Here is a 15701-nt window from a genome sequence, read left to right on the forward strand (position 1 = left end):
TCATTCACTTGTTCATTCAACTGATATTGATCAAGTGTCTCCTTGGTGCCAGGCCTGGGTGCCGGGGAGAAGGTGGTGAATGGAGATGTAGCCCCTGACCTCTTGGAATGCACTGCCTAGGGGACGGGATGAACACGCACGCAAGCAATGGTAAGACGGCCGGCAAAGGCTGGGTAAGTGTTTGAAAGGCCCTGGAGACCGGCCTGGTTAGCCGATCCAGCAGTTAACAGAGTGCAAAGGCCGGGCTGGGCTCTAGAAAGTCGGGCTCCAGCAGGACTGGCTGCAATTGACTGCACTCTTCCTCTCAGCCTTCAGGGAGAGCCCTTCTATCCATCTGCAGTTCCCCGTGGGCTTGCCCTCAACAAAAGGCCTCCCTGTCAGTCATTGACACCTAGTCTGAATGGAAGCCCTGCGATGCCTTTCCCAGGGGCCCTTGCAGCCTCTGTGGCTGTTTGTTGCCTCCTGGAGCAGGTAAGAGAAGTGATCATTCAAAGGAGAGGCTTCCTGGGGCCTCTGATGTCCAGCCATGTGGGTGGGCAATTGTGCTGTCTACCTCCTGGCCCCTGTACTGTGCAGACCCCACATCCACCTGGCCTCCCATCCTGTCACCATTGCCCACTGTGCAGCAGGCAGGGCAGAGGAGGAAGGCCAGGGACACACATGGCCTCTGCTGAGGGCCAGGTCCCATTCTGGGTGCTGTGCTGCCTTTTCTCCGTAACCTGCATAGCTCCCCGCGAGGGGTCTCACCCACACTCGACACAGGTGGAAACTGAGGTTCAGAGGGAGAAAGACGCCTGCCCAAGGTCACATAGCTGGTGAAGGACAGAGCTGGGATTTGAACCTACGGCTTCTCACTCCTAGTCCAGTGATCCTTCTACCATCCCAGGGGCTTCCACCTTGGGTCCCCAAACGGAGTAATTAAGGTCTGATTTAAAAGCTCAAAGTGAAATCACCTCTCCCCATGCAAAGGGCATGCAGGCGAGTGAAAGTGGGTGTTTTAGCAGGACTCAGAGCAGGGTGGGCAGAAGCTCTCTTGAGCTGTTTCAAATCTCTGTCGAAGAAGAGGTGAGTGACTAATTATCACTTCATAAGTGCAGCTTTTTGGAAACCCAGTTTTTCCCAACATCAAGCCACTGAGGTCAAGATGAAAGGGTCGTGGTAGGGAAAGGGATGTGACTGTTGCATTTCACTGAGATTGCTGGGTGTATCCTCCAGACCAGAAAAGTGAGATCCAGAGAGGTCAAGGCACCTGCCTGAGGTCTCACAGTGGGAAGGAGTGGAGCCGGATTGGGAGCCAGGCAGCCTGACTCCAAGGCCAGTGCTCTTTCTGCTGCACCAGTGCATCTCATCTTGCGGTGGGGCAGAACTCCCAGGCCTCAGCCTGGGAGAGGGGCCCTCAGGGAGGTGGGTGATGGGGACAGCACCCAGCCAATAGGTACCTTCTCATAGTACTGCAGCTCATAGTCCAGGATCACGCCATTGGGCTGGTCCGGCTGGGACCACGACAGGGTAATGCTGTCCACGGTGCGGCTCACCTGATGCATGATGGACACTGCCGACGGAGCTGGAAGAGAGGCCAGAGGTCAGGGATCAGGGAGGCGTGAGAAGGTGCAGCTTCTGGCCCACCCTCAGAGGTACTCGGACAGGTGGGGCACTGTGGGATCAGAGAGGGAAGGGCATCTGGCTGAGGCCACACAGCCAGTCTCGGGGAGCCGACAGGGGGCAGAGGGGCTCATGCAGGGCTATGGGTGCCACTGCTGAGCTCTCATGGGGCACCTTCAGGTCAGACACTGACGACTTCACCAGCCCTGGGGAAGCTCAGGCCACATCAAGTTGAGAAACAGTAGAGATAGAAATGGTTAATTGTATGTCATGTGAATTTCATCTCAATAAAATCAATCAGTTATTTCTGCCTCCCATTCCTCCCACCAGTGCTGTGAGTGCTCTCACAGAGGTGGTTAGATGAAGAGACAAGCAGTCAGGGGGCTGTGTGCAGTGCTAGAAGGATGCTTAGAAATACCTTAGTACATGGCTGGGTGCAGTGGCTCACGCCTGTAATCCCAGCACTTTGGGAGGCTGAGGTGGGCAGATCACCTGAGGTCAGGAGTTCAAGATCAGCCTTGCCAACATGGTGAAACCCCGTCTCTACTAAAAATACAAAATTAGCCAGGCATGGTGGTGCATGCTTGTAATCCCAGCTACTCAGGAGGCTGAGGCAGGAGAATCGCTTCAGCGCGGAAGGCAGAGGTTTCTGTGAGCCGAGATCATGCCATTGCACTCCAGCCTGGGCAACAAGAGTGAAACTCTGTCGCAAAGAGTGGGGAGAAGAAATACCTTAGTACAATTCCCTCATTTGATTTTATGATTGTTATTTTTTGAGACTCTGTTGCCCAGGCTGGAGTGCAGTGGCATGAACACAGCTCATTGTAGCCTCAACTTCCTGGGCTCAAGTGAGCCTCCCACCTCAGCCTCCCAGGTAGCTGGGACCACAGGTGTGCGCCACCATGCCTGGCTAATTTTTTTTTTGAGATGGAGTCTCGCTCTGCCACCCTAGCTAGAGTGCAGTGGCATGATCTTGGCTCACTGCAACCTCTGCCTCCTGGGTTCAAGAGATTCTCCTACCTCAGTCTCCTGAGTAGCTGGGATTATAGGTGTGCACCACCACACCTGGTTAATTTTGTATTTTTAGTAGACAGAGTTTCACCATGTTGGCCAGGCTGGTCTCAAACTCCTGACCTCAGGTGATCTGCCTGCCTCAGTCTCCCAGAGTGCTGGGGTTACAGGCATGAGACACTGTGCCTGGTGTAATTTTTGTAGAGGCGGGGTTTCGCCATGTTGCCCAGGTTGGTCTCGAACTCCTGGGCTTAAGTGATCCCCTCCTGCATCAGCCTCTCAAAGTGCTGGGATTACAGGCGTGAGCCACCATGCCTGCCATGCCTGGCCCAGTTCCCTTATTTTGCAGTCGTGGAAACTGAGGTCAAGAGAGGGGGTGTGAGCTGCCTGAGGTGCCGAGGTAGGTCCATGGCACACAGCCTGCTCTTGAGTCCTTATTTCATAATGCATCCGGCCTGCTGTCTTTTGCCTCCTTCTCACATGGAGCAAACCTCCAGAAAGCATCACCTCTGTGTAGACATGGCCCTGGGCCCTTTACACACGCTTCCTGAGTTGACTGTTGATGAGAGGGTGTATCACCCCTGCTGACAGGTGAAGACATTGAAGTTCCGAGGTGCACGCGGCTTCCTGAGATCACACAGTCAGTGGGGGAGCCGGGATTTGGACCCAGGTCTGCATCTTGCCAGAGCAGTTGTTTGCTCCAGAGTGGGACTGGCCAGAGAGGGACTCTCAATGTGGTCCCCACACAACCGTGGTGTGACTCTGCCAAGCCTCCTTGCTTCTCTGGGCCCGAGATTTTTGTGGTCCCAGGAGGGGCTGAGGACTCACCAGGGTGAAGGGAGCACCTCCTGCATTCTTTCCTCATTCCTGGGCAGGTCTGTGACAAGCAGACGTCCTGTCTCAGCCAATACAAGGACACTGGAAAGTGGAGGCTGACACTTCTCCTAGCCCCAAGTCCTGCTCTGCAGGGGCTCTGACCATATGGGATGTGAGTGTGGAGCAGGCCTGGTAGGAGTTCAGGGGAACCTGAACACCAGCTGTGGGGTTTGAAGGCTGGAGCTGACTCACCCATTTCCTGCTCTGTGTCTGTCCCTAGACTTCCTCTCTGCCTTGCTGCTAACTGGCTGTGTGACCTAGGTGATCTGCCTCCCCTCTGGACCTGGCTTCCTCCTGGGCAACCCTGGCCAGGCTAGAAGATCTCTGAGGCCTCGAGGCTCCAATGTTCCCTGCCAGTCCTTCCTCTGCAGCCCTCGACACCGAGAATGAGCCTGGGGACCAGCGTGGGCCTGGGCAGGTCCAGACTCCCCTCCTGCACCCCAAGGAGCTATGGAAAATTGTCCCGAGACACTCCAGATGAGGTGGCAGCACCTGCAAGAAGGACTTAGACCCTGGTCCATGCGGCCCTGATGAGCCTCTGTTCCTTTTACACCCAGGGGAGGCTGCCTGACCCTCAGCTCGGCTCCTTGCCCTGCCAGGGGCATTAGCCTCTTGGGATCAGGGGTCTGGTTGTGTGCTCAGTGTAGCGCCTGGCATGTTGTCAGTGCTGTGGGTGTTTGCAGGTGTCACCTGCCACAGTGCACTGAGCATGGACTTGCAGCATCTCATTTAACCCCCTCAACAATCATGTAGGATGAGGGTCAATATCTGCACTTTGCAGAAGAGGAATCAGAGGCTCAGAGAGGCACAGTGACTTCCCCAAGGTCACACAGCTGGCGAGGAGCTGAGGTGGGCTTGGAGCTGAGTCATCCTGCCCTAGCTATGACCCCCTCTGGGTCTCAAAGCAGTTCCTACTTCCCACCTGCCTTCAGCCCCAGCGCCATCCCTCCCCGTGGAACTGCCTTTGTGAGGAGTTGAGTGTTCTGCTCTCCTGGACTGCCGAGGATCCAGCTTCTTTATGAAGTCCAGGCTGTCTGCCCATCACGGGCTTGTCAGTGGTCGGTGTCCCAGTGAAACAACAAAATAAGGCCCTTCTGGAGTGTCACTGACCAGGGCCAATCTGGGGGCTCATCCCTTGTGCTGGCCCGGGAAGCACCCCAATCCCCATGCCTCCCCACAGCTTCTCAGCCCCTCTCATCCAACCCACAGGGGCTGACCACTGGGTCTGTGTGTGTGGTGGAGGTGGGGGTGAGACAGGGTGCTCTGAGAAGCTAAGGAGGATGCTTGAAACTCAGCTGCCAGAGATTCTGGGAGAGATGCCCCCCCACCCCTGCCTCCAGGGGCCTGAGGACAGTTCTGGGGTGAGGGGCTGGGTGAGGCAGCCTCCAGTGCTCCTTGAAATACTGGGTCTGTCTCCCAGAGGGCCAGCCAAGCAGGTGGGGAGGGATGTGTGAAGGGTGCAGTCAGAGGCGTGCTGCTGTCTTACAGCACGTTGATGTGTATTACATCAACGGAGCATCAGACACACAGAGCCCGCAAGGGCAAGGACGGGTGAGGAGTATTTGGATTGCGCTGCTGCCAGGTGTGCTCGCTCACCTACTGCTTCATGCCTAGACCCGCACAGTGCCCAGGTCAAGACGCTCCCATCCAGTCCCTGGCAAGGCCGTCTAGCCTAGCGGTGGGGAGCCCTGAGGGTGGAGTCCGACAGACCTGTATGCAGCTCCCTGCTCCTCCACTCACTCATGTGTGGCCTTAAGCAGGTACTTTTAGCTTTGCTGAGCCTCAGTTTTCATACCTATCAAGTAGGAACCCTCACCTGGCCAGGACGCTGTGAGAAGGCAGTGGAAATGCATGTGAAGGTCTGAGTGGGGTGCTGGGCGCCCCTCAGGAGGGAGACATTGTGAAGAATTCTTCAGTTCGTGGAGTTGCTATGATGCCAACCACATGATACGGGGTGCTGGGGCTCTGGAGAGGAACCTCACAGCATCCCAGCCTTCCAGGGACTTGCAGCTTAATGGGAGGAAGCATATTGTTTTTCAACTAAATGAGTGCCTGTCCCAGGATGGGCACCATGCTAGGCACTGGGGAAGCTGTAAGACTCAGAAGCGGCATGGAGCTCTGGGGTCCAAGCTCCCATTTTAGGACTTGGTCAAAGTGATTCAGCCTTGAACAAGAGCAGGGGCTGCTCCATTCACACTTCTCCCTGGGAGTTCAGCAGAGGCTGCTCCGTTCACACCACCTTCAGGGATTTCAGCAGGGGCTGCTCCGTTCACACCACCTTCAGGGATTTCAGCAGGGGCTGCTCTGTTCACACCTCTCCCTGGGAATTTAGCAGGGGCTGCTCCGTTCACACCTCTCCCTGGGATTTCAGCAGGGGCTGCTCCATTCACACCTCTCCCTGGGATTTCAGCAGGAGCGGTTCTGTTCACACCTCTCCCTGGGAATTCAGCAGGGGCTGCTCCATTCACACCACCGGCAGGGAGTTCAGCAGGGGCTGCTCTGTTCACACCACCATCTGGGATTTCAGCAGGGGCTGCTCTGTTCACACCACTGTCTGGGATTTCAGCAGGAGCTGCTCTGTTCACACCTCTCCCTGGGAATTCAGCAGGATCTGCTCCATTAACACCACCTTCAGGGAGTTCAGCAGAGGCTGCTCCATTCACACCACCTTCAGGGATTTCAGCAGGGGCTGCTCTGTTCACACCACCATCTGGGATTTCAGCAGGGGCTGCTCTGTTCACACCTCTCCCTGGGAATTCATCAGGATCTGCTCCATTCACACCACCTTCAGGGAGTTCAGCAGAGCTGCTCTGTTCACATCACCCTCTGGGATTTCAGCAGAGGCTGTTCTGTTCACACCTCTCTCTGGAGTTTCACCTCCCAACAAAGGACAATTGTAGAATGTATCTCTCTAGATTGTAGCACTTTTAAAACTTGAATGGGCATAAGGATAACCAGGAGAGTTTATTAAAATTCACATTGCTGGCCTCCCCACAACACCCCCCACTGAGATTCTACTTCAGCAGGTCTGGGGTGGGGCCTGAGAATGTGCATTTCTAGCAAACTCCCAGGTGATGTTGATACTGCTGGTCTGTGGACCACACTTTGAGGACTAGTGGATTCAGGGCCAGAGAAAGAAAGTGACTTGTCCAAGGCTACACAGCTGGTAGTGGTAGAGCTGGACTAGAGCCAGGAGCAGCTGAGTCCTGGTCTAGTATATGATCCACCTGCCACGCGGCTGCTTGCAGCCTGGCTTCTGCTGAGCCTGCCCCCCTCACCTGCCTGGGCTACACTCTTTATATACGGCCCTGGAGCTCAGAGGGTCTTGGAGCAGCCATACAAAGAGTTCCATGAGAGGTGAAGAGACGAGGCTGCCGAGGAAGGTGGGGGCCAAACTTCCAGTCCTGAGGCACTGGGGAGCCACAGAAGGACTAGTAGGGGTGGCAACCTGCTCCTCAACTAAAACAAGCTTGTCATTCATCTTGCCATTCTGATAGCCCCCGTATGCCCCATGGTGCCCAGAAAAAGGGAAAGGCCGTGCAGCTAACAGCAAACCACATGCTTCACATCCGTTAACTCACTTCATGCTCCTATCAACCCTACAAGGCTGGTATTACTGTTATACCCATTTTACAGATGAGGACATGGACGCACGGAAGTGTGAAGTAACTTGCCCAAGGCCACACAGCAAGCAGTGGAGCTGGGATTCAAACCAGGCTCACCCAGGTCCAACACATCCTTTCCCCTCCACTGGCTGTGGCTGATGCTGGCTGACCAGGGAGTTCTGGAAAGCAGCGGACCTCCGAGGGCCCCTGAGGACATCCTGGTCCAGCTCCCTTCCTGCTGCTGCAGAGCTAACCCCGCCTGGTTCCCGCTGACTCACCTACCACCCACCCGGCCCGCCCCAGCTCTGGGAGCTCAGCTGCTGGTGGAGGCAGGTCCCATGCGGCCTTGGGGGTCTGGGCCTGGCAGGCGTAGCTGGCAGGCTTGGGTTACAGGCAGCTAACCCGGGCTCTGATCCCATAAGCCCTGTAACCCCAGGCGTGGCAAGGAGGCGGCATTTGCCAGGAAGATGATCAAGGCGGGCCAGTGGGGGCCAGCAGGGCTAGCCTTTCTCCTGGAATCCAGGGGGATTAACGGCGGAGAAAAGGGAACAGCTGGATGCTCTCCCACCCCTCCTGCTGCCCACCGCCCACCCTGGGGTGTCAGGTTTCCCTGTAAGTTGGTCATCAGGGAATTCTGGTATTTTCAATTACTAGCCGGGCACGCCGACAGGGGGATGGGGTCAGTGGTGCCCTGTGACCCCTGCAAGGAGATGGAGCCCCAGGGAGTAAGCACAAAAGAGGCTTGTGGCCGAGAGGGGCAGGGGGAGGCCGGCCAGGCGGGGCCTGCTTGTCTGGAGCAGGTGGTCAGGGGCCCTGCTGCCCTCAGTGAACCCCAGGGGGGAGTTCAGCCCCTTCCTTGGCTGAGACTTGGGGAAGGAGCCTTCCCTCTGTGTGCCTCCGTTTCCTTCTCCGGGCATGAAGGGGTTGTACGGGGTGGTCTCTCAGGATCTTCTGGGACTAGGATCCCAGGACAGGACAGGAAGCCAGCAGCCTGTGCCCCTGGTTGCTGCAAGAGGTGGGTGGGCTTGGGGATTGGCTCAGCTTCCCCTCACAACCCGGAGCTACGACCCTTTCACTGGTCCGAAGATCCCTGAGCTCCAAGGGAGTGGGGGAGAGGTCGCTGGGCACAGGACAGCTGGAGACCCCATCCCAAGCCCCAGACTTGCAGATCCCAATGTCTCCCTGATGTCTTCACTCCCTGTTGATGACCCTCAGCGGCTTCCCACTGCACCCAGAATAAGACACAGACACACTACTGTGGCCCACAAGGCCCAGCTGCCTGGCGTCTGCCACCTCCCTCTGCCTGCCCCCTCTCTCCCAAGCTGTCCACACTGGCAGCCTTTCTGTTCTGCCTCAGGGCCTTGGCCCCATGGTGTTTCTGCTTGGAAACCTCTTCCCCCACATCTTCCATGGCCAAATCCTCCTCTTCATTGAAGTCTCAGCTCAAATGTCACCTCCTCCGAGATGCCCTCCTGAACTACCTCTCCCCTCCAGTAGCCCCTTCTCATACTCATTTTATTTTTGTCACAGCACCAACACTATCTGAGGTCAGGGACCTTGTCTCTCATTCAATCCTTTATCCCCAGAGCCTGAAACAGTGTGTGGCTTGGAGTAGGTGCATGACCAATATTTACTGGAGGAAGAAACGAAGACAGGAAGGAGGAAGGAAGGGAGAAAGTGAGGAAGGAAGGAGGAAGGAAGGGAGGGAGAAAGGGAAAAGCGGGGACCAGACAGATTCTCCCCTTTTCTGGCCCCCTCAGGAACCCGAGTCTACCGACCTTGTGGGCTGGCCACTAAAACAAAGGCCCCAGGCAGTACTTCCCAAGCAGCCAGCGGAAGGCAGGTTCCCTCTCCCCCAGGCCCTGTGCCCACCCACAGTTGGGAACTGCTGCAGTGACGTGGGGCCTCTTGCCACCAGCTAGCCAACAGTTCCACGACAATTGCTTGTCACTGCGCTAGTCCTCTCCAGGGTCTGTAGCAGGGACAGTTTACTTGGGACGGGACTCTTAGAATTCCCAGCTACTCATGGGACAGCTGCTTTTTGAGTGTTTGTCCCTTAAACCCGTAGCAACGCAGTTAACCCCCGATGATCTGGCTGCAATTCTGGATGACCTGACGATAATTCTCACAACCGAATTTCTGCAAATAAAACTTCCAGAAAGTGGGCCTTTGATTCTTTCTGATGGGCCTCTTAGAGAGTGGTATGGGACAGAAAAAAGGAAAAGCTGACAACTGGTGCTAGGGTGGCACTGCGTATTCTGTGGCTAAGAAAGTTTGAGGAACACAGAGTGGTAGCCCATCTGCTTGTGGAGACTCACAATGCACATGTGTTTAATTCAAGGCTCTGAGAAGTCCCGCAGGGGAGACATCCAGTTAACTTGGTTTAACCCAGTGGTCCCAGGCTCATTTGGCCTCAGAAACCTTTTCTCACATAATAGTTCTTAACGTTTTTGGGAACTACCAATCTGTGGAACATATGAAAAAAATAAAACAAAGAACTGAGTCCAGGAGACATTATTATTATTTTTTCCTTGAACTTGAGAAGAGCCCCTCTCTAGGGTGGCAATTGGCTGTTCATGTGCTCATTTGCTCTCCCCTTGATCCAGCATATGTTTAGCAGAGCCTGCCCAGTGCCAGGCCCCTTCGTCACAATCAGATGGAGTAGGGGTTAATCCCTCCCTTTTTACCAATGAGGAAAGGAAGAGACCGACAGGATGCCCCCACACCCCAGGCAGCAGGGCTGAGGTGGGGACCCAGGTCTGTCTGACTGTAAGGCCCAGGTTGGTTTCTTCTATCCCTGGTTACCTGGCCCTACCCATAAGTAGCCTATGAGTGGGCTGAGGCGAGGCCCTGGACTTTGTGCTGGGGAAACATCCAATCACCCACCTCCTAGTGGGTTGCGGAATCGTCTTGACCTCACCTTTGGCCTCCTGGTGGGACAGTCCTACCCCAGCACCTGGACTAGCAAGATGCTAAAAGCCTGGGCCTCAAAGCAGGTGGTCTGGGCAGCCTACCTCCACCTCCTGTGCCTCAGTTTCTCCTCTGTGAATGGGCAAGGAAGGTTAAATGAAGACCTGTTTGTAAAGTGATTAGCACAGGACTTGGCCCAGATTAAGGGGTCAGAGGATGATGTGAGCCAAATGCAGCTGTCTGGGCTGCTCAGATTCTCAAACAGCACCATGAGTAGCTGAGTGCTCTGGAATAGTGGTGGCGGTGAAGGTGAGAAAAGGTGGTGTTCAGGGTTCAGATGCCAGCTGTTCTACTCCTAGGCCAATGTGTGACTGCAGGCAAGTTACCTCTCTCTGAGCCTGGGTTCCTTACCTGTAAAATGGGATGTGGCAGACGGTACAACTATCCATTCTCTCTTTTTCTCAACTTAACAAAATCCTGGTTCTTAGCTAGGTACATTGTGCCCAAATAGAAGACAACATTTTCTGAACCTCTCTGGCAGCTAGAAGTGGCCGTGAAATATAAACTGAAGCATGTGTGGGACTTCTAGGAAGTTTCCTTAAAAGGGAGGGCCCTACCCTTCTCACCCTCCTTCCACTGCAACCTGAGACATGGATGTGATAGCCAGAGAGCTTGCAGCCATTTTGGTCCATGAGGACATGAAGCTGTGTGCTGAGGAGTTTGGATCTCTGATGGCTCCATGGAGTTGCTGTACTCCTATCTTCTGACATGCTTCACACATGAGAAAAAGAAACCTCCCTTTAGTCTAAGCCACGCTGTTAGACCAGTTGTATTAATCACCCCCCTGTATCTACACCCTTTGCCCTGTAACTTATGTAGTTCTCTCTCTCTCTGACTCTTGCTTGGCTACGTGTCTTGTGGTGGCCAATAGGATATAAGCCAACATGATATAAGCAGAGGCTTGCAAAAGCCCTTGCGAGTGTCTGCCTGCTGCCTTGGTTCCCTGTGATGGCCATGAGAAAACATGCACAGGCGGACTTGCTGGAGGCTGAGACATGTTGGGGCAGAGTTGTTGCTCCAGTTGTCCCCTCCAGGGCCACTCCAGACCAGTGGACAGCAGTCAACCCCCAAACGTGACAAAACCCAAAGAGCTGCCGAATGACCCAGAGCAGATGAACTACAAACCTAAGAATGCACCTCGCCAAGACCAGCATTGCTGTCCAGTCAACCCCGAGACTCCCCAGCTAGCTAAGTGCTTCTTGTTCCATGCCGTCGGCTTTGTGGTTAATGGTTGATTGTTAACCAGCACTACCGTGGCAGTGGCTATCTGTTATTTTTCTTCCTAGAATATGCAGCCAAAACCAATCTTAAATGCTACTCTAGGTCAGCAATGCCTTCCCCGCAGAATGCTTGGGAGGATCAAAGAGGAAGATGCGCACAGAGGGCTCGGCCCAGGGAGGGAAGTGCCCTCTCCCTCTATCTCCCTCTCGAACCTCGTGGTCTCAGGCATAAGCACACAGGGGGCTCTCTTGGCCCATTTCTCTCTGATCCTCTTGGTTCCCCAGGGAGAGAAGTAGGTGAGTACACGTTCATGCCAGTTCCAGAGGCTGAGCCATTGTGTGCCCGCCCCACAGCAGGGCAGGAGGATCAGAGAACACAAGTGGCAGAAAAGGCTTTGGAGAGTTGAAAGTCTTTCCACGAGAAAGCCACGTGGAGTGGTGTCACAGACACCCGGTCAGGGTGCTGGGGACCTGCTGTGGGATCTTGGGTAGCCACTAAGGAACCTCTGTGGACCTCAGTTTTCTTCTAAAAGGAGGTGTTTGCCCTAGGTGAACTCCAAGGCCTCTACCAACGCTGCTGAGTTTTAATTTGATGTAGGTTTAACTTCTGTGATAGGCAGAATAATGACCCCCCAAAGATGTTCACGTCTTAATTCCCGGGATCTGTGAATATGTTACCTTACATGACAAAAGGGACTTTGCAGGTGTGATGAAGGTTATGACCCTTGAGATGGAGAGATTTTCCTAGATTATCCAGGTAGCTTGAACTTCATCTCTTGAGTGCTTACATGAAGAGAACCTTTCCCAGCGGAGAGTCAAAGAACCAATGAGTTGGAGAGTGGGAAGACTCAATGCCCTGCTGCTGCTTCTGAGATGTCAGGGTTCTGTGGAAGGACCCAAGAGAGGCCTTGAGGAGCTCAGGCAGCCCCCAGCTGATGGTCAGCAAGGGGAGAGAGGCCTCACTCCTACAGCCACGTGGAATTGAATTCTGCTAACAACCCCTCTAAGCAAGAAAACGGATTGTCCCTTAGTACCATCAGAAAGGACACATCCCTGCCAACACTGCTTTTAGCTTGATGAGATCCATGCTAGATTTTTTTTTTTTTTTGAGATGGAGTCTCGCTCTGTCACCCAGGCTGGAGTGCAATGGCACGATCTCTGCTCACTGCAACCTCTGCCTCCTGGGTTCAAGCAATTCTCCTGCCTCAGCCTTCTGAGTAGCTGGGATGACAGGCGTGTGCCACCATGCCCAGCTAATTTTTGTAATTTTAGTAGAGATGGGGTATCACCATGTTGGTCAGGCTGGTCTCGAATTCCTGACCTTGTGATCCACCCGCCTCAGCCTCCTAAAGTGCTGGGATTACAGGCATGAGCCACTGCACCCGGCCCACACTAGGCTTCTGAACCTGCAGAACAATAAGATAATAAATGTGTATTGTGTTAAGTTGCTAGGTTTGAGGTATTTTGTTCTGGCAGCAATAGGGAACTAAGCCAAGCTGCCATGTACTGTCCATCTATGTGCCAGGTGCTGTTCACATTCTTGTTAATGTCCACAACCATCTAGCAAAGCTGTAATGATAGATAAATGCCCATTTTGTAGGTGATGGAACTGAGGCTCAGAGAAATGAGGTCTTCTCACATCCTGGCTACACAGCTTGGAATGGGCCATGTGGGATGGGGGCTGAGTTTGTCAGGCCCCGCTCCGATGCCCTCTCTGCAACAGGAGCTCCTAGGATATGCCGATGGTAGAGCTTCCTAAGTGGCTGACCCTGTTCATTACAGGGGGCCTCAAAGGCTGGGGATACCCAGCCAGGCTGTGGTATGGATGGAGCATATGGACTGCCTGCCCCATCTCTGTAGAAGGCATGGGTCTGGTCAACATTGGGCCCTGAGGTTGCAGAGATACAATTATTCAGGTTCTGTTACTTCCTGGCCTGGGATAGAGCAGAGTAAGTCACTTACGTCTCAATGCCTCGCTTTCCTTTCATCTATAAAACAGGATGACAACAGGACCTACCTTGTATCGTTGTGAGGATTCAGTGTTAAGGGCTTAGCACTGTGCCTGGCACACAGTTAGCACTTGACAAATGTGAGCCGTTTTGGGGATTAGAGTGAATAGAGAATGATCTCTGTGTTTTAGGCGCCTACCTGTGCCAGCAACCTGGGAGGCACCTTGCATAGCTTAGCTGAAATCCTCACAGCTAAATCCTCCTGTAAGGAGAGGGCGAAGCTGTCCATGAGGAAGATGCAATCAGACATAAGCTGAGTGACTTGTCCAAGGTTGCATGCTGGTGAGCGGCCAGGCTTGACTCAAAGCCAGGTTCGGCTGCCTGATTCCAAAGCACAGACCCTTCCCACTACCTCCGGAAGCTGGCAGAGGTGGGGGTGTTCTGGGCTTGCTCAGGGTGAGATCCTTAAAGGGCTTAGGCGGTGTCCAGGGCAGCCCTGGAGAATGGCCAAGGGCACTGGATAGAAGCCCGGGATCAGTGAAATGCTACACCTCCCAGCCCCCAGGTCTGCAGGGCTGTCTGCTTGTCATTCGGACCTCAGCTTAAATGCCACCTCCTCAGAGAAGCTCTCCTCTGACTGCCCACCCTAAGGCTCAGCCTCTGTCCCTCCCTCCCGCCCCTCTCTGCTATGGTCTTGTTTGTGGGTGTGGAGAGGCAGGAGGCTAGCGTGGCTCACTCTGAACAGCCAGACTGACTCCTGGGTCTGCCACTGTCCAGCAGAGTACACCTGAGTATGTGGCATGACCTCTCCCAACCCGTTTCCTTATCCCTCAAGCCCAGCCCAGCCTCCTTCCTCGGGGGCCATGAGCACGACTCATGAATATGAGGCAGAAAGGTGCTCTGGAAAGGCGGAGCGTGGTTCAAAGGCGGCATGATGGCTGGATGAAGTCAGAAGACAGTTCTGGCCCCGGTGAATGCCAAGGGATTGCGAGCAAGGCCCAGTCACTCACCCAGAAGAAACACTTTTTTCTTTTAAGGCAATGAGCTAGATATTTATATATTGAATTTTAGGGTCTGTTTAAAACCGACCACTGAATGCATTTGTCTGGAAATCGAGTCCCCAGCCTTGTTTCCCAGCCCGATTGCACTTCTCCACACCCCACCTCACCCCACGCTTCTCCGAATCCTTCTGCAAATGTTCGCTGAATGTTCACTGTGGTGCAGCCGCCTCTAGGTGCCGGGAAAACCATGGTGAGGAAAAGCAGACCCATTGTGTGCCGTGAGTGCTGATGATGGAGACGAACAAGAACTAAATGATCAATGACACAAGGTAAAATTTCAACCACGGGAACTAGAAGGCCATGGTGCTGGGGCTGGGGAAGGAGGTGTCCCACCAAGTCAGGGAGGTCAGTGAAATGAGCTGAGGCCTGAAGGAAGAATGGGATAAGAAAGTCTTTCCAGGCAGAGGGAACAGCATGTGCCAAGACTCGGTGTCAGGGGAACCTGATACTTAGGAGGAACAGAAAGAAGAATCCTCCCTCCAGTTGCCTGCTGTACTTCCCTCCCCCAGGCCATCTTCCTTCCTGTATGGTTCCATCTCTGCTTGCTAGAAGCCTCTCCATTCTTCAAAGTCAAGCTCAAATGCCTCCTCTTCCAGGAAGCCTTCCAGGACATACCCTTTGCTCATTCCCTAGGAGGATGATTTCTCCTGCCTGTGATCTCCCTCATCTCCCCCAGCACCTCTTGGGCCCTCATCCACGCCATCTTGTATGTAGGCTCTGTGTCTGTGTCTTATTTTTCCAACTAGGACATATATCCTCAAGGGCAGATACTGTGTCTACACTACACTGGAGAACAGTGTAGACTTGGAGTCACATGGTACTGGGTTTAAATATTAGTAGAAGTCACTTAAGTAGTAGGACCTAGCATAAATGACTCTACCTCTCTGGGCTTCAGTTTCCTCACCTGGCAAAGGGGGATAATGGGGTGGGGGTGTGGTGTGGTTGCACAGCCCCCAGCTGGGCTCTGAGCAGCTGTAAGACAAGGGGCTTGGAATAAAGAGGAGGAGGAAAGACTTGTTATAATTTCAAAAGCCTCAGGGCTTTGAGGGCTTCAAGGGGTTTAGACTTACTCAGACCTGAGTTTCCCAAATTTGTCCAATGGTAAGAAACACCTGAGTCACTTGTTAACAACGCATATTCCCAGGGTCTGCGGCTGGGGTTCTGATTCAGCAGGACTGGGGTAGAGAGAAATCTGTGTTCTGGAAGTTGTGCTTACATATAGTTCTTACGTACAATTGGGTGGGGAAACTGAGGCCTCAGAGGAAGTGATTTTCACGTGCATGGTAGATTAGATCAATCACCCCAGTTCTTCCTTTTCTGTGATAGGATTAGGTACCCACATCCTTTACCAAGTAAATCTGCAGGGCCCACTCACTGTGGGCAGAGTATACTTCTCCATCCCACTGA

At 53.9% G+C, this 15701-nt stretch overlaps 1 protein-coding gene across 5 annotated transcripts in view; it reads right to left on the reverse strand.

Annotated features, from left to right (window-relative positions):
• The window catches only part of EPHB2 (EPH receptor B2), a 210052-nt gene that overhangs the window by 37321 nt on the left and 157030 nt on the right, over window positions 1–15701 (reverse strand). For all 5 annotated transcript variants that reach the window (XM_063804398.1, XM_063804404.1, XM_016956078.4 and 2 more), the window contains exon 6: window positions 1440–1564. In XM_063804398.1, coding sequence (XP_063660468.1) covers window positions 1440–1564 — 125 coding nt within the window. The remainder of the gene's footprint in view (window positions 1–1439; window positions 1565–15701) is intronic.

This window comes from Pan troglodytes, chromosome 1 (genome assembly GCF_028858775.2).
Source record: "Pan troglodytes isolate AG18354 chromosome 1, NHGRI_mPanTro3-v2.0_pri, whole genome shotgun sequence".
Classification (NCBI taxonomy): domain Eukaryota; kingdom Metazoa; phylum Chordata; class Mammalia; order Primates; family Hominidae; genus Pan; species Pan troglodytes.